The 19723-nt window shown below is 39.5% G+C and overlaps 2 protein-coding genes and 1 long non-coding RNA gene across 3 annotated transcripts; 1 reads left to right on the top strand and 2 right to left on the bottom strand.

Annotated features, from left to right (window-relative positions):
* Window positions 1-1253: 1253 nt before the first annotated feature.
* LOC141623606 (very-long-chain 3-oxoacyl-CoA reductase 1-like) lies at window positions 1254-4201 on the bottom strand. The gene is made up of 3 exons (XM_074439711.1): window positions 3151-4201; window positions 2923-2992; window positions 1254-1714 (listed from the first exon to the last, which is right to left on the bottom strand). The coding sequence occupies exons 1-3, from the start codon at window positions 3786-3788 to the stop codon at window positions 1460-1462; spliced, it is 963 nt and encodes a 320-aa protein (XP_074295812.1). The 5' UTR covers window positions 3789-4201; the 3' UTR covers window positions 1254-1459.
* A 1334-nt stretch (window positions 4202-5535) lies between these two features.
* Window positions 5536-6445, bottom strand: LOC141621597 (uncharacterized). Its single transcript, XR_012532481.1, has 3 exons — window positions 6325-6445; window positions 6022-6091; window positions 5536-5935 (listed from the first exon to the last, which is right to left on the bottom strand). It is a non-coding gene; the product is annotated as an uncharacterized LOC141621597 (long non-coding RNA).
* A 471-nt stretch (window positions 6446-6916) lies between these two features.
* LOC141618334 (uncharacterized) lies at window positions 6917-8605 on the top strand. The gene has a single exon (XM_074435437.1). It carries the CDS (start codon window positions 6917-6919, stop codon window positions 8603-8605), a length of 1689 nt encoding a protein of 562 aa, XP_074291538.1.
* The last annotated feature ends 11118 nt before the right edge of the window (window positions 8606-19723 follow it).

Genomic DNA, 19723 nt, shown 5'->3' with positions numbered 1-19723 from the left:
CTTATTTTGTTCAAGGGTATGAAACTGGAGCATTGGGAAAAATGTACTAAAATGAGTAATAATTATATTGCGAAATAAACTACGAAGATTTTTATTATTATAAAGTGGCTCGTTAAAGGGTTTCATCTTCAAAGGTTATTACAAAATTGTTTGAAAACAACTTCAATGATCGAGTGATTACGTTTCCTGCAACTTATAAATGATTACGTTTGCTGGCAAATCAAACCTTTTATCCCTTTTCGGAGTAATTATTTTAGTCGGATCCCAATCATACGACACCTAGGAGAGTTTAGTACTTAGGGGAAGGGGTTAAAAAAGGGATGGTGGTGTTATGAAGAATGCGGAAGTTAACATGATCGCTTGGCATGACAAAATATGTTAATGGTACGATGATTGGTGTAGAAGAGGGTTATCGGTAGATTGGGGAAGATAAAAGGGATGACGTTTGGTTAGGTTAAGTCGGTTACCGTTCAATTTTTTTTTTTCTCTCTTTTTTTTTAAGTTTTTATTTATTGGTTAATGAATATCGTTTAAAACAAGACACCATTACACTAGATTTTGTAGGTGCCCTTATATGAAAAATTTGTCTCTTAGCTTTATTATTATTATTATTATTTATTTTCAATTTAATATTGCATTATTTATAGCAGATGTCTGTTACACCCTTACTTTGTTATTTTTGTATTTTTTAATTTGCTCACAAATATAGGTATAAATTATAGAAACACTTGTTCATTTGGACACTACTCATAAAGACAAAATTGTCACAAAATTAGCTAAGAGGAAGGAACTTGCGTGTAGCATTCAATATAAGTCCATAAGTTGTGAAGGTTTTGGAGTTTATAACAGATTTCTATCCGTCCCATTGGTTTTGAAGTTTTTGCTTTGTTTAGAGGATGTATCAACAAACCGAGTGCATCAGACATATTATACAGCATATGGCCAGTTTTTTGGTTCCCTTTCTTGTAGGTGCTCTTTGCCTTCAACTTACTTGCCGCTTGATTTAAGCTTCCTCCCTATTTCCCATTGTGTGGCTTCTCATGTAGTCAGACTTCTCTTGATTCTCAACTGCATTAACTTAAGACTTCTTGATATAATGCTCTAATAGGCGACCCATAGAGCATCAGCACATATTAGGCTTACGCAGAGTATTGCTCTGTTATTTGCGGAAATTTTCATGTTTAGGTCTAAAACAAACTACCAAAGTCCTAAGTAAAGTTAGGATAGTTATATGTCGACATGCGACATGGAACTAACGTGAAGATATTGAGTTCATCAACTCAAATTACTAACTTGATTGAATAAATCAACTAGTTTAAGTTTATACTGGAACACATGAGTACAGAAACAGGGAATAAATTAAGCATTACTTCTACATCATAAATTAAACAACTTTTGGTGACTAGATGAACATCTTATCTAGTTCTTTAAAGTAACCGAAAAGGACAATACGACTCCCCTAATCCTTCTTCCTTAAATCCTTAAGCTGCCCCATCTTCCTGATCCGAAGACCGAATCTTAGTCGCCATGCATCAATGATGCTCTCTGGCAAGCAAGATGCAATTCCCCACATCAAAGAGTGAGTCCAATAAGGAGTACACCGACGCTCGTAGCCTATTTGGCGGATGCCAGCCTTCGCATAACTGTCTATTGAAGGCACAAAGAAGGAAGATCTCTTGATTGATGTCATTTTGGTGGCTACATACAGAGGAACCTGTAACCAATAAGCATCAAACATGTTAACGAGCTGCTATGTTACTCAAACCGGATAAAAATATAAAATATGGGTGCATGTTCAAACTTATATAACTAATGTCAAAATTTTCATGCATATCCCACAATGTGCCGGTTATTTGCATTCAAGAAGAAATTGGAGTGGCTAAACTATTTCACCAATAAAGCAGATTTTGAGGGTTTAATATTCTCCAAAGCTTCATCCCACAAGACATCAACTCCATGATAAGTAGCTCATTTGGCATCAAAGTGAGTTAGTAGCATAGTAGTAATTTTAAAGTGCTACAAGAACATTTTATTTATCTTTTGTCAACAATCAAGCTCAATTATTGACTGTGAGCGAGGCAAAAGAGTAACATTCTATGTAAGTAATGTAACCTAAGGTCTGAAGTCGAAAGCAAAATAATAAGAAACTCTAACAACTTTTAAGGCATGGAAACTAATCACCCATTCATCACTTTCATCTTAGTTACATAAGAAAATTTAGTCGGCAGAGAAATTCTGAATGATGTTATCCAAAATTCTTCTAAAAGAAAACTACGACAATTTTTCAACTTCTCTCCGCCATATATGAAGAGTCAAAGAAGCTAAATCATATCTAAAATGAGTTACTGGCAGGGTTACCCAAACTCATTAAGAAGTACCAACACATGTCCTAGTATGTGATTCAACAGTTTTATGAAATGTCCTTCGAGTTTGGCTTATGGAACTATGAAAGTGTTCAAGTACCGTATTTTCATGTCCAAGTGTCAGACAACACAAAGTACTATAAATAGTGAAAATGACATAAGTTATTAGTCCATCAGCTAAACAATACTCGATCGGCTGGCAAAATTATACCATCAGCTACTACGCAATATAATGAATAATCCAAGTGAGTCACCACTACTCACTACTTAGCAAGTTCTACAATAATTTAGATTAATTACTAGCATAACAAAACTAACAATTATTTGTTTATAATCTACACAACATCGTGCTTTCCAATAAGAAATTCCAAAAGAAATCAAGCACCAATTTGATCTATCCAATTTCTTAACATCACTCACAAGATTGTCATAAAGTAAGACATACACTTAGGAGTAGGTAAAATCCTGCACGTCACTTCAAATTGCGGAGAATAAAATAAGATTCAATCTAAAATGCCTTTAAACAACATAAAATAGATCTTAAATTAAAGAACAGAACCTGACACTGAACATCAATTCCCATGTTCTTGTACTCCACATACAAACACCTTGAAAATTGATCAATATAACTGCAACAACAAAAACCAAATAAAAAGAAATTCAAATTTTTGTCATCTTACATGCATAATATTAATCATAATTTCGTATTAGTGAGTCTTATAAGAAACAGTCTTCCATGTGAAATCGGCGTGTATAAAAAAAATAGAAGAAGAAGAAGAAAAGATACGCTTTACTTGCAGCATAGACAGCATAAAGAGGATGAGAAGGAATAACAATAGTAGCACCAGAACCAATATTAACAATAGCACCTTTCTTCCTCTTAATCATATTAGGCAAAACAGCATGTGTAACTTTACTAGTTCCTTCAACATTCACCTTAATCAAACTCTGAAGCAATTCTTGATCAACTTCATGAAAATACCGTGCATAAAGATATGAAATCCCAACATTATTAATCAAAACCCCAACATCTAATCCTTCAATAGCTTCCCTAATCTTCAGCACACCGTGATCTAAATCACCAGAAAAATCAACCACCACGGTTTTAATCTCAACATTTCCATATTTAGTTTTAATTGATGCACAAACATCATTTAATTTATCAGGGTTTCTACCCACCAAAACAAGATTTAAACCCTTTTTAGCCAAGTGAAAGGCGAAACCTTTACCAATTCCATCAGTAGGACCAGTAACAACGGCCCACGAACCGTATTTCTTTAAATTCTTTAAAGGTCTGAGAAAACTGACATAAACCCATTTGAGAACCCCCAAAAGGGTTCTTAGAACCGTGAAAACACCGAGGGTGGAGAGAAGAATGACCCATTTGGGTTGGGCCTTGAGTTGGTCTAGTAAGAAAACTTCCATTATTAAAGGATATTTGTGGAGAGAAATGGATCTAAAGAAGAAGGAATATGAATTGAAGGAGATAAATAAGAAATGGAGATGAAGGTAGTTAGAATTTATTTATTTAGGGTAACATGAAGGAAAGGGGGAAGATGGGTAGATGGGCAATAAATTGTGTTCCTATTGTTTTGGTGTTTCAAAGGGGTCGTTGAAGGTTGATTAACTAGTTATGTTTCCCTCTTCATGAGCTACTATTAGTAGATTTCAGTTTTGAGATCTACAAATGCATACTAGTATAAAATTTCATAAATTGATTAATGATCCATGTTTAGCCGTGTTTGTGGAAAAAAATCATAAACTTACTACAAAATCTCGACTGAGACTCTCTTAAGCTTTAGACGACTTCTTTATTTGCTATGCAGTCCAATTAATGCTGGATATGAATACTCTAAATAAGGAATGGAGATGAAGGTAGTTAGAATTTATTTATTTAGGGTAACATGAAGGACAAGGGGGAAGATGGGCATATGAGCAATAAATTGTGTTCCTATTGTTTTGGCGTTTCAAAGGGGTCATTGGAGGTTGATTAACTAATTATGTTTTCGTCTTCATGAGCTACTATTAGTAGATTTCAGTTTTGAGATCTACAAATGCATACTAGTATTAAATTTCATAAATTGATTAATGATCCATGTTTAGCTGTTTTTGTGGAAAAAAAAAATCATAAACTTACTACAAAATCACGACTGAGACTCTCTTAAGCTTTAGACGACTTCTTTATTTGCTATGTAGTCCATTTAATGCTAGATATGAATACTCTATTATTATTTTAAGGCTATGTTTTGTAAGACTGGATATAAACTTAGCGGTAGAATTATGAATGTAAAATGGTTGCATGCTAGTAGTCACTATTTTAACTCGAAATCTTTCATTTGCGATATAAACGAGTTAGTCTTACAAACTTATAAATACAAAATTTAAATGAAATTGAATGGTATAAAAGAATAAGCAAAATTATACTACTAATTAAAGGAATGTAGACACACAATATGCACACATCAAACTGTCAAAGAGTTCAAGATTTAGTTTACTTACTAAGAGGGTTCTTTTTTTCAGACAGTGACGAAGCCAGAAACCCCATTGTTAATGATTTAAAGGAAACTCCAAAAAAGTTAAAAAAAATTAATTAGAAACTTTGAAAATCGGACCGCTAGCGGGGCGAGCACCCCTGATAGCCCCCATCAGTGTTTTAAGACAAGAGTATAATTAAATAGAGCAGCATAGTTATCTCATATTCGTAAAGAGTTGAACTTGTGCACACGGTGATCAAGAGCCGGGTCTGGAGGGTGGATTTGTGATGGATTGGACAGTCATCCTTCTTCACACGTAGATGAAGCTATTTAGTTGGCAAAATGATTTTAAACGGGTCATCGAGCTCAAATGGGTCTATTGGCCTCTGCAAAGGTTCCACTTTTATTAGAATCACAAGGATAAAATTACAATATTGACGTGCTTTGAACCCATATTAAAATTATTTTCACTTGATGATTTAACTAATAAGGTAGCTGGTAACAAAAGTTCTGCTTTCAATATCTATTACTGCCATTAACTAATGCTGGAAACCATGCTGCTACAGCAAAATAGCAAATGCCATTATGTAGTATTAGCAGCCATGTAACTTAGATTACTACACATCATAATGTTAAATCTGGGTCGTACGATTGCACCAGGACGAGCTCTACAGACCACAAAGATCAAGTCTCTTAACTGACCTTCAATACCATGGTACAATTATATAAATGAAATTGGTACACTTAAACCTAACAATTAGCAATAGTAATCACATAACCACACCAAAGTCATGTTTTCACCACATTATTTAAAAACGAAAATGCCACATATTAGGGACAAGGCTATTTCTTCTGCCTTAATTCTTTTTGAATCATTTTCTTCCTCAAACTAAGGAAATATCTAAAAAGAAACCAGTTCACCACGGATTCCGGCATTGTGTTAATGAGACACCATTGCAAAGCATGAGTCCAGAAAGGAATGCATCGAAGTTCAAATCCAATCCATCGAATACTCGCTTTGGCGTACTGTTCCCGTGATGGAATAAATAAGGATGGTTTTCTTATCGATGACATCTTCGTTGCTACCAGCAGTGGTATCTGAAAATTAGCAAGACATTGTTCTAAAAAATCAACCCAGATAAACGCAACATTATGTACAAAACGAAATTATTTTAGCTTGTTACCTGACACTGTACATCAATTCCATAATGCTGATACTCTACATTTAGGCTTCTTGAGAACATTGCAACATATCTGAGCATATTTAAAGACGCCAAGTTAAAGCCAGTCGTCAGAAGAAAAATAAGCATCAATATTCCCCATCAAAAAAGTAAAATTCAAATTGATACAGTCTCAACGACAAACTTTATATTCTTAACTAATGCATTCATATTATGAAGCACTTAATCTTTATTTCGATAAATTTTATTCGTTTTAAGAAAATCCCCTCATATAATATGGAAATTAGTATGCAATCAGAGAGTCACCCATGGTATGTTGTTCCAACTAGAATAGAAGGGTGCTTCTTATCATTTACTATAGATATACGTGCATTTTACAAAAGGTAGAATTATGTAGTTGATTATCTCCTGCAAAATCTAGGAAAAAGATTAGATGCATGCTCTAAATATTGCATAAATGGCAGTTATGTAACACCCCCATTTAAGCAGAAGCTTTTAGCAAGTCATTCCCGATTAAATGGAATTGTTACCGTCTCGGTAACCCAAGGTAATGAATATCAAATTAAACAATACCAAAGTACTTTAATGAGAAAATTACATTACTAATGACATATTTGTTAGAATATAGAAACAAATCATTCCGATTTGTTTATTTATTCATTCCGTATATAAAGTTATTAGTTGCCGATTGTAATTTATTTAGTCAATATTGTAATTAGGCAATAGTTGGATATTAGGTGTATATAAGCTTTATCATATTCAATGGAAAAGGCATCGATCATATTTCCTACATGGTATCAGCTTTTAGGTTAAATTGATCCATCGCTTCCGCTCCTCTCCTCTCTTCGATCTCTTCCCAGTCACGACAAACTCCTCTCTCGACCTCACGTCCTCAGTCATGACTAACAAGAAATCGAACACCTTCCATCCGGCTCTTGCCGTCACCAATATCAGGAACAGCGTTACCATCACTCTCGGGATGGATAACGACCAATATCCTCTTTGGGTCGCCCTCTTTACGAATCATGCCAAGTCGAATCGAGTGCTTCACCATATAATTCAGCCCAAAAGAGGTGGCCCTAAGGCGCCCGAAACGGCAGAAGACATGGAGATGTGGGAGGTTCTTGATGCTACGGTCCTTCAATGGATCTGCGCAACGGTCACTATTGACCTTCTCGAGACCATTGTGGAGGCAGAATCCACCGCAATGGAGTGTTGGAATCGGTTACGGAATATTTTTCTCGATAACCAAAACACGCGTGCAGTTACTCTCGATCAAGAGTTCTCACACACTTCCATGTCGGATTTTCCGACTGTTGCTGCTTATTGTCAACGTCTCAAATCGCTTGCGGATCAATTAAAGAACGTTGGCGCTCCGGTTACAAATAATCGACTAGTTCTCCAATTAGTCTCAGGTTTAACGGAGGCATATAATGGCGTCGGAAAAATAATCAGGCAGGCAAATCCCTTGCCTCAATTCTATAGTGCCCGGTCTATGCTAGCCCTCGAAGAAGCGAGTATCGCGAAGAGTGCCGCCACAACGGCCTCTCAGGCGATGTATGCGAAGAATTCAGGTGATGGTTCATCAATTTTAGGACCACCACCGGCGTCGTCACAGGGTAAGGGTAAGAACAACAGGACCAATAAGAAGAAGGGAAAGCAAGGGAAAGGCGCTGGAAGTGGTTCGCGTGGCTCCAACTCGGGTAGTTTTGGCGGGGGAAATACTGCTGCTCCTACCCCGTCTTCTGTTCCTAAGAAAGACCTTGGCCCAAAGACGGGTTATGGCGGCTGGCCCTTGCAACAATCGCCTTGGGCTTACCCTCCATGTCCTTATCCTACAGCAGCTTGGCCACGTCCTGTTGGAGCACCGCGACCACCGTTTCAGCCTAGGCAACAGGCTTATACGGCAGAGAACTCGCCTACCCCGACTGATATAGAAGCCGCGATGTACACCTTGGGCATTAGTCCTCATGATCCGCGTTGGTTCATGGATACAAGAGCGACTTCTCACATGACATCGGATGTAGGTACTCTTTCTTCCTTTGTTAATTTGAGCATTAAAAATGGTATTATAGTTGGAAGTGGTCAGACTATACCAATTAACGGATATGGAAACTCTAAACTACCCATTAGAAATAAGTCATTTGCCCTTAAAAATGTCCTACATGTCCCTCAACTCGTCAAAAACCTTGTGTCGGTCAGAAAATTTACCAAAGATAATTCCGTCACCGTAGAATTTGACCCTCTTGGTTTTTGTGTGAAGGATTACAAGACGGGGAGGCGTCTAATGAGATGTGATAGTCAAGGAGACCTATATCCAGTTGTGCCATCACCAATTCCGCTCCACCAAGCGTCGTATTTTATTGCACTTCACCCGTCAGTCTGGCACGCCCGGCTCGGGCATCCTGGATCACCAATTTTTGATTCGCTCCGAATAAATCATTTAATTTCTTGTAATGGAATTTCGAAACAATTTGTTTGTCCTTCTTGCTCAATTGGTAAGGCGGTTAAATTACCGCAATCTATTACTAAGACAATTATGCCATTTGATATAATTCACTGTGACCTATGGACTTCACCCGTCTAGCTCTTCCGGTCATAGATATTATTTAGTTTTTGTCGATCTATAAATAACGTTCTCCGTACTCTTCTCCTTCATGCGTCCGTCCCTCCATCTTATTGGCATCACGCTCTTAGTATGGCGACCTACTTGTTAAATATTTTACCAAATAAACAAATCAATTTCATTAGTCCAACGTACAAACTATACATGAAGCAACCATCTTATACTTCTCTTCGTATTTTTGGTTGCTTATGTTATCCACTTGTACCGTCCCCTACACGACACAAATTACAAGCCCGCTCTACTCCATGTGTTTTTCTTGGGTACCCGGATCATCACCGAGGTTACAAATGTTACGACATTACGCAAAAGAAAATTATTGTTAGTCGCCATGTGATTTTTGATGAGTATCAATTTCCGTTCAAAAATAATCAAGCTAGTGATTCTATTGACTCATTTTCTTGATGACGTAATTCCTGCGTATGTACTTCAACAAATGACCAACTCCCAACCTACACAACCCGTCGACATCCCTGACCAGCCAGTCGACAATACTCCCCCCTTATCTCCTGTTTCGACCCCTGTTTCGCCCCCCCACACCCCTGTTACGCCTGCCCCTGCCTCCCTCGAACCCCAGCAACATGTCTCGGCCCAACCACAACCAACCCATGCCAACCAACCTCCTCCTAATGTTTCTAAGGCAGTTACACGCGGTGACCACGGTATATATAAGCCTAAACCTATTTTCGATCTTAATACCAAGGTAGCTATATCCTCTTTACCTCGTAACCCCGTGTCCGCCCTTAATTGGAAACTGGCCATGGATGACGAATTTAATGCTTTAATTAGCAATGGAACGTGGGAATTAGTGCCTTGTCCGCCTAATGTGAATGTCATTCGTTGTATGTGAATATTTTGCCATAAATATAATGCTAACGGTTCTTTTGAGAGGCATAAGGCTCGTCTAGTAGGTGATGGTAAAACTCAAGAAGTTGGTGTCGATTGCGGTGAAACCTTCAGCCCGGTTGTGAAGCCGGCCTCCATTCGTGTTGTCTTGAGTTTGGCTCTTGCCAATAAATGGTCAATCCATCAATTAGATGTGAAAAATGCGTTCTTGCACGGTAACTTACATGAAACGGTATACATGCATCAACCCATTGGCTACAGGGACTCACGGTTTCCGTCTCATGTGTGTCTTCTTCGCAAGTCTTTATACGGACTAAAGCAAGCCCCGCGAGCTTGGTATCAAAGATTTGCTGATTATATTGCAACCATGGGATTTGTTCATAGCAAATGCGATCACTCTTTATTCATCTATAAAAACGGTACACATCTTACCTATCTTCTCCTTTATGTTGATGATATGATCCTTACCGCTTCCTCGGATGACTTGCGTCGATCGATAATGGCCCGTCTTGGGGCCGAGTTTGCAATGAAGGACTTAGGTCCGTTGAGTTATTTTTTTGGGAATTGCCGTAACACCTGAACAAGGTGGGCTCTTTCTTTCGCAATCAAAGTATGCACTCGAGATTCTAGACCGGGCAGGTATGTCTTCTTGCAAACCATGTTCGACTCCCGTGGATACTAAGCCAAAGCTTAGTTCGATTGCTAGTTCTCCATGCAGCGATCCGTCTTTGTACCGGCGTCTCACAGGAGCTCTTCAGTACCTTACCCTTACTCGTCCGGATTTATCCTATGCGGTCCAACAAGTATGTTTATTCATGCACAATCCCATGGAAGTGCACATGAACGCTCTTAAACGGATCCTTCGTTATGTTAAGGGTACTCATAGGTATGGTTTATCACTCAGTGCTTCCTCGAAATTCTCCTTGACGACATATACCGATGCGGATTGGGCTGGGTGCCCGGACACACGCAGGTCCACCAGTGGCTATGCCGTGTTTCTCGGTGATAATTTGGTTTCGTGGGCCTCCAAAAGATAACCCACTTTGTCTCGTTCCAGCGCGGAGGCCGAGTACCGTGGGGTTGCAAATGTAGTATCCGAATCGTGTTGGTTGCGTAATCTCTTACTGGAGTTACATCGTCCTTTGTCTAAGGCAACGCTGGTATATTGCGATAATATTAGTGCCATTTATTTAGCGGGAAATCCGGTCCAACATCAACGCACTAAACATATCGAGCTTGACATTCATTTCGTTCGGGAAAAGGTTGCCAAAGGTGATGTTCGAGTTCATCACGTGCCATCTCGCCATCAACTCGCGGACATTTTCACGAAGGGGCTGCCTTCGGTTTTGTTTACTGATTTTCGTGACAGTCTTAACGTTCGTAGTCCTCCCGATAAGACTGCGGGGGCGTGTTAGAATATAGAAATAAATCATTCCGATTTGTTTATTTATTCATTCCGTATATAAAGTTATTAGTTGCCGATTGTAATTTATTTAGTCAATATTGTAATTAGGCAATAGTTGGATATTAGGTGTATATAAGCTTTATCATATTCAATGGAAAAGGCATCGATCATATTTCCTACAATATTGTCGCAAACTGAAAAAATAAAAGTCTTAACCAACTGATAAATAAATATTAAGTAAAACTGAAATAAATAAGTGTCTAATGTGGTTTAACAACTAAGTGAAACATGTCAGCTACTAGACTCGGACAATCTTGTATCACACGCCCCAGCCATCCGAACTCACAGCAACAACATCAACAATCTAATCCAAACCTGCTAAATTAACTGCTCCCCATTCAATCGGAAGCTATTGACTGGATCCTAACAGGTTACCCAAAAAATAGGTAAGGATTTTGATATAAGACACAAACCTAGTCAACCAATGGTTGAGTAGAAATAAACTAAACAACATTATAAACGTTGTTGCTCTTTCATGGACGCATTTTACTCCTTCATGAACTTTTTGCCATTTACTTTCCATACCATACCCCAAAAAAAAAAACACTCTCTAATTCTCTTCCTCACAAAATTAATTAAATCCGTCCTAATCAACTATGGACGGGCGCTAGTTCTCAAGTCGATAAAGTAATAATTCTAATTTATTTACTGTATTAACGATATTATATCAAATTAGGGAGATTAAATTAATTTAGACTAATGAAATTAGGGTCCGTAGAAATACTTGTTGATGAAAAATTTATGGTTGGAGTCTGACGTCGTATAGCTGTGACTGCTGTGGTAGGTAAAAGGGTGGCCTATGGACTTTGGTGGGCACGGCGGTATTGCGGTGGTGGTGGTAGGAATTGGCCTGGGTAGCACATTACAAATGCGTATATTTTATATGTAAACCTATCATATCATTCCCTGCTCCTTGCTTATTTGGTTCCCTGATTATTTTTTAGATGCCCTTGCAACAGAATACTTGCTTCAAGTCGACTATAGAGTATTGAGATTGAAAATCAGTACCTATTTTTTCATAGGTTTCTATAACATATTCAGATATTGTTCGATGACGGAGCTTTTGATATGGAGATGATAAGTTTTAAATAAGTTTATGCTTTCTATGCATTTTAGTATTGTGAAATTCATAATTCTCGTGGTGGTGGCGTCAGCGTTTCTCGTGGTGATGGCAGCGTTTGTGGTGGTGACGTGAGGTGGTTGTGGCAGTTGTCATTTGGAGGATTAGGAAAAATGAGGTTGTAAAGAATGATATGGATTAATGGTTATTTGTGTCCTTTCCAGAAATACACATAACCCATCATAAAACAGTAACAGTAGTACAATCAAATGATCTCATTCCATCATCAACTTACATATTCATACCGAGTAAAGTCATGAAATTATTGGCAGTCGCACAACCCCCTTAACACGGTGTTATGCTCATATGTATAAACTGGTAGTACTACACTACGTACTATGCTCAACTTTATAATTGACAGTAGCACAACCCCCTTGACACTGTGCCAACTGTCTCAGAGTAGTATCCTTCGTACCATGCTCAGCTGGCAGTAGCAACTCTCTTCCTATGCACAACTGGCAGTAGCACACTTCGTGGTATGCACAACTCATCACAATACTCGTATAGCGTATAAATAATAAATCGCAGCAAGATGAAAACAATAATAGCATTATTCAACATTCAATAAATTAAGCACGACAATATAATAATAACCAACGGAAAACAAAAGACATGCAAAACGTGCTTGGTCGATCGACTGGCTGTATAAGTCTATTGACCACGCCCAACGAACATGACATCACCATTCGATTCACCATACTTGCAACACCTTCTCAATAATTCAGCGTAGCATATGATGCGTGTCTTTTATATGATGTTTTACATCCCATTTTACACGCATTTCAGAGCTCATTTATGTAGTTTATGCTACATTTCTCCCTATTTCCGTCTACTTCCGTATTTTTGTACATTGTTGCAGAAATGTGAAGAATCCAGCGGAAATCGAGCTAAATCCGTCCCCGAGTATCCTGCATTGCATATGACGTGAAGTATTCACCCGAGGAACGAGCTTGGTGCGCAATTCAAGGCCCAAAAGACAAGTCCACGAGTTTAAAGAAGTCAAGTAGCAGCTCAAGCGGTCGATCGACCACTGACATCAGTCGATCGACCAACCATCGGTTCGAAGCTATCATTTATCAAGACCAGTCGATCGACCAGTCCTAGCAGTCGATCGACCAGGTTGCTATTCCAGACGAGAATTAAAAGACCGTGAATCTTGAAGCCCAAAGTTATGTTAGGTTTAGGAAATAAAGCTACGTTAGTTGCTATATAACATAACCTAGGAATTCAGTTTTGACATCCAGTTTTGATCTAAGTTTCACATTCAGTTTTTACATTAAGTTCTACATACGGTTTTTAGAATTAGGGTTTGGAATATTGTTAGCATTGGAATTTCGTTCTTGCCCTTAATCGTTCCTCTGCAATCTTGGTATTACTCTGCCCTATTTCAATTTACTTCTATTTCGTTATTAGTATAGAATTGATAGTTAGATTCCCGAAACCATCTTATTATTGCATGTTAATTATTTGTTTTACCGCTTTAATAATGAATTCAATACTTTATTGCCCTAGTATTATTGTTGTTATCACTTTCACCATGAGTAGCTAAATAGTTTGTGCTAGGATGTAGGCGAATTATAGCGTAGGCGGCAAAGTATTGAACACGGCCTGATTCGCGTGTCAGTCGATCGACTGACATTCTCGGTCGATCGACTGACCTCGTAAGGTTACCCTTCGTTTTAATTGATTTTAATGTTGTATTCGACGAATCGAGTGCACACGACTAGTTGAATGTTTTGGATATGACTGACCCGTTAGATCGAGAGATAGGGACAGTCGTTAGATCATCCATTAAAATGACTAAACTATGCTGAGATCGAAAGATAGGTAAAGTTTAGGTTGTTAGTCACTTTTCAGGACGAGAGTCAATATTAGTGATATTAGGGACCTATAGCGAGATCGAAAGATGCTATTTGTTAAGAGTGGACCGAGAGGACCTCTTGTTTCCCGCCTCACTTGTGTTCGATTTAGACCTGTTTAGTATGCTGCCGCCGAAGCTTTAATGAACCGACCATCCTAGTACCCCTTCTTTATCTGTTTAATCCGTCTTTCTAGTTTATTATTTAGTCTTAGCTGTAGACCAATTCAACTCAACCCCCACACTTGTTACCTTAGACTGAATTTAGACAATTAGAATTTACATCTGCCTCTCTGTGGTTCGACCCGACTGCCGCTAGCTATAGTTGTAGTTGGAAATTATAAATCTTATTTTTGACACCTCACGACGGGTATCAAATTTTGGCGCCGTTGCCGGGGAGGCAATAGTTCTAATTTTAGTTGTTTTATTTTTAGTCTTTCTTAGTTTAAGGGACTTCTGTTCCTTAAACTTATCTTATATTCTTTTTGTAGTTTCTTCTTATGCGCAGGTCACAGGGTGGTGAACTAGTACCATTCGATCCTGAGATAGAGAAATTTTTGCGCGACTTGAGACGATCACAAAGGGTATTACCGACAGAGGAAGAGCTGAGTACTCTGTCAAGCTATCACGAGAACGAGCTGTTCGAGGAAGACCCACAGTCTTCACCCGTTTCCACTTCTTCAGCCGAGACAGTTACTTCTCCAGAAATCCCAGTCATGGCAGAAGAAGCAAGTATAGCTAGTCATTCTGAGCCGACAGCTGCAAACTTATATAAGAGGTTCAAATTACCAGGAGATGCCAGGAAGTTCGAACCAAAGCCTTCATACATTAATATGGTTGAGAGAAACCAGTTCGGGGGAGCAGCAAACGAAGATGCAGCTAAGCATATGGAGACCATTATTGACTACTGCTGTTCCATACCCCCTCCAGCCTGCGTGACCCAAGACCAGATCAAGGAGACCATGTTTATCTTCTCCCTTCGTGATGCTGCAAGGGAGTGTTATAGAGATCTGGACCGAGCCGCTCATGGGATCACCGACTGGAATTCCTTGGCATTGGCATTCTACAAGAAGTACTTTTCTGCTTCTAAGACGATTGCTATTAGAGCCCAAATCACAAGTTTCAAACAAGGGCCGGATGAGAACTTCAACGAGGCATGGGTCCGATTTAAGAAGCTGGTGCGAACCATACCGCACCATGGTTTCGAAAAATGGAGCTTGTGCAATCATTCCTATAATGGGTTATATGACGATTAGAGGGCTATTTTGGATGCTGCAGCCAATGGCCGATTTGTTGAGAACTTGGGAGAGACCAAGGGGTGGAAGATAATCGACGATCTAGCCACCCACAAGGATGAGTATGGGAATTCCAGAGGGAACCAGAGGAGAGCTGCTGAATCTTCCTCTGTTGCTGCACTTGAAGCTCTCACTGCGAGATTTGACAAATATGAATTGGGAGGAGCTTCTAAAGTTGGGATGTACCAAGTAAATGTTGTGTCAGACGGTCCTTTCGTCTGTGAAAGGTGTGGAGCTGAGGGACACGTTTCGAAGAATTGCCCTAGTCCCTTTGAGTCTTGTGCTGGCTTTCAACACTATAGGTAGACGAACACCTACTATGAGCCCAATGTTCATCCCAACCTGAGGTGGAGTAGCCAGAATGTCTTAAATCCAACTCCACCTCTGCAGCAGCAACCCTATGTGCCCCCTCATCAAAAGCAACAACAATATCAAAAACCGCCTTATGTGCCGCAGCAGCAACAACAATCCCATAGTTCTGATTTTGCTGAGTTTAAGAACTTGTTAATGAAGGAGTCCCAAGCAAGAGAGGCTGGGATGAAGCTACTAGAGAGCCAAATTGCTCAATTGGCTAGTAAGAGTACCTCTCGAGCTCCGGGACACTTACCGACTCAAACCGACCAAAAGGAGACCTTAAACGCCATCACATTGAGGAGTGGGTCCACCCTGGAGGGGCCTGCCATGGTCGAGGATGCTGTTGAAAAGAATGCGGCAGATCCGAGTCAAAAGAAAGCTGAAACGAATAATTCAACGAAAAAGGCGTCTACCAGGTATATCAGTCGATCGACTGATACACACGGTCGATCGACTGATATGCGGGTTACCGCAGCTCCTGGAACTGTGCACCTTGGTCGATCGACTGAGGATAGTGGTCGATCGACCAAGATTACTGCTGATAGCGAGATTGTTCGTCCTCCGATGCCCGATAACTTGAGGGACTATTTGTTTCGAGGCACGGCAGCTCCGAAAGTGTTAGGGCCAGACCCGAGTGCTGATGGGTCCGTCCCAACTCTGAAGTTCGATCCGATGACGGTTAATGGCTCATATTTGAGACGGTCTGAGGAGGATTCGAGCTCTAACAAGGAGAAAGCGGTAGACTTCCATCCTAAGTCCACGGATGCCGGCATGCGCAACTTAGTGGAGAGGGCTAAGGTACTTATTACGGCCCCATATCCAGAGAGACTAGTGCCAACAAAGGAACAGGTATCTTTCAGTAAATTTGAGAAAGTTATTCGTAGCTTGAATGTACAAGTACCCTTCCTTGAGTTGGTCAATCAAGTGCCAGCATACACTAAATTCATGAAACAACTCCTGTCAAAGAAAAAGTCGCTTGAACATGTTCACACTATCGCATTAACTAAAGAATCTTGCTCTTACTTGTCTCACACTGCACCCCATAAGCTAGAGGACCCGGGTAGCTTTTATGTTCCTTGCAATATAGGTACCTTCTCTATTGAGAAGGCATTATGTGACTTAGGAGCTAGTATAAGCGTCATGCCTTTGAGTCTAGCTAGGAAGCTTAAATTGACTAGGTTCACAGTGACAGATATGACAGTTCAGATGGCCGACCGATCTGCGGTCCAGCCAATATGGGTCTTAGAGGACATCCCTGTCCAAATAGGGAAGTTCTTTTTCCCCGTTGACTTTGTTGTACTTGACATGCCTGAGGATGCTCATATACCCATTATTTTGGGTAGGCCATTTCTGCACACCGCTGGTGCAGTCATAGATGTCGGTCTAGGAACCTTGACTTTCAAAGTGGGAAAGTATTCTATTGTCTTTGCCCAACCTGCTAAGAAAAAGGACCTCATGTGGCCTGTGACTTGTAATACGGTTTCTGAAAAGAAATCGTACTTTGTGCTTCCTGAATTGCCTGTCTCTATTACTACTTCTGTGTTAACCCCTCCGCCCCAGACTGGGAGCAAAAAGGAGGAAGAATCTGTTGTTTTAGATGTTACAGGAGCTGGTTTGTGGAAGGAAGTGCTGCAAGTTGCTCCAGCTGTAAAGAAGCCTATCATTCAAAGAGGAGGTCATGGTTGCCTGAGTTATGGAATTGATGAGGTAGTTGATGACGAGCCGGTCAAAGCCAGAAAGTCTGATTTGGATTCTGACAAGCCCGAAGAGATCCTTGACTGGGGAGATGATGAGAGTGTTGATCCGTTGAGCCATACGGACATGGAAGCTAAGAAAGGTGCAGCTGCTCAGATAAGCACCATTGAGGCTACCTCTAGTAGCCAGAAGCCGACGAAGTGGGCCATACCGTGGTCTTTCTTGATCAACTATTAGTTGATCGAGCTCTTTATAAACTTCAATTTATTTGCTTTTGTTAGGCAATTTTTATTGCTTTTGTGTGCGCGAAAACTACGCATTTTATTTTGCTTGCTTAGGATTTTATACGTTTGAGACTTTACTTTGGGTTTTGCGCAATTTTGGGCGTGTATTATTGTGCACTTGCAGGTTTTTAGACCTCATTAGCTCAAGTTATTGAGCAAATACGAAGAAATAAGGAGTACATCAGTACTTCCAGTCGATCGACTGGCCACATTGGTCGATCGACTGAGATGCACTTTCCAGGAGCTACTGTTCCTGACACATTGGCCGATCGACTGCCATCCTTGGTCGATCGACCGAGGACGCTGCTGTACTTGTTCACGACCTCTCCCCTGCTGTGTTTGGTCGATATGCGGACTTAAGGGAGCTTTCTACTCCACTTTTCTCTCCGTCAAATTATTTATTTATTCTATTTTCTCATTTATACACAATTTTACCGCTTCAAAATTGTTTTCTCGGTTTTATGCGTGGTTTTGCTTGTCTTTCAGGTACCTTTTAGTAGCATCTGCTGCTCACAAACCTCCGAGCTCACGCTGGTTTGGGGAGGTTTCCTTTGCTGCGCTTAAAGTCTTGTAAGTTCCCGATTTCCACTTCACGTCATGTTTATTTATTTCAATTTACGCAAATTCCCATTTCTCTTTTCTTCATTACATGATTTTGCACAATGGGGACATTGTGTGATTTGGTTTGGGGAAGGGTTTTGCGTCGCATATCATTTGCTTGCATTCACGTTTACATTTTGTTTTGCATTGTTGTTTATTTCTTCATATACATCAAAAATCAAAAAAAAATTGAGAAAATTTCAAAAAAATTTCCATCAAATGCACGTTTATTTTAGCATATAGGTCGAGTCGGAACGGTAGTATTTCAAGGATGATATAGCATTTGCACCTGTTTTGCCTGAACCTTGCTAAATTTACATGTTATTAGTAGAATCGTATATGCATAGTCTACGAGTTTTCGTTAAATTTCTTGCTGAACTTGAGACTTGACTTAGATTTTTTTCAAGCTACATCATTTTCTGCGGTTTAGAGCTTATAACTGGTGACATCTATGACCGGTTTATTTAGGAATGTGAGTAGTACTCCTTATGAGACATGTCACATAAATGTGCATAAATATGAACTTGATCTTCTTAATACCTGTACGCATTCGGTCTGTGGTTAATTGACACATGTGGTAGAGGTTTCCCTTTTCTCATTTTTGCCCATGAACTCCACACTGCCAAAAATATCCCTTTTTGTCCTAATTACTACATCCTACATTTAGCCTGTCCTTTGTCAAGCTAGTAGTCTGTGTTCTTGGGGTTGTTACTCATTTTTGGTGGCATATGCTCATGTTTGAGATAATATTGGGAAGATGAAAAGAAGGAAAGAAAGAAATAGAAAAAAAAAATGAAAAATGATTCGAAAAAAGAAAAGAAAAAAAAGTTCTGTACTGTTTAAGCAGTCGATCGACAGCCCCTATAGGTCGATCGACTGATGTTCGAGATAGAGAAAGAATCAATTCGCATAATTCAAACCTTTATCTTTTGGCGATTTTTGCTCCCATGTATTATTCATATTTTATGGGAGTTAGTTGATTAATTTTATCTCTGGAAATTGTGAGATTTGTGTTTGCTAGAGCACCGTTTCATTTGTTTATGAGCAAGAAGTTGGATGTTGCCATTTGGTTCCGTTTTGGTACTAGCTTGATCACCTGTACCTCCACTTTACCATAAATGTTTTGCCTCTTCTTACCCATATCTCACATATCCACATATATACCTCGGCATGTGTCATGGTCTCTTGTTGGTTGGAATGCGTATGTACGGTTGTAGAGATTGCTTTCATGTTATATTGCAGGCATGTCCTTATAGGTCGTAGTTAGGTGAGCGTCATTACAATTACTTCTTTCTATCTTACATATATTCACCTGTACTTATTGAGTGATTTGATCGACTCGTGAGAGTCCAATTTGATAAGTCTCTACAGTTGACGGTTCAGCATGTTTTTAACGACTCCATAACTCGTTTGCATGATTCGCATTGCTAATTGATTGTTGGTTAAAGCATTAAAATGGTTTAGGCTTCACATGTTGCAATTCGCTCTGAGATTGAACTCCTTCCATTAGGTCATTAGATCGAGTCTAGTTCTTGCTTGGGGACAAGCAAGGGTTTGGTTTGGAG

This window comes from Silene latifolia, chromosome X, assembly GCF_048544455.1.
Source record: "Silene latifolia isolate original U9 population chromosome X, ASM4854445v1, whole genome shotgun sequence".
Taxonomy (NCBI): Eukaryota; Viridiplantae; Streptophyta; class Magnoliopsida; order Caryophyllales; family Caryophyllaceae; genus Silene; species Silene latifolia.
This window is presented reverse-complemented; position numbering and strand designations above follow the sequence as displayed.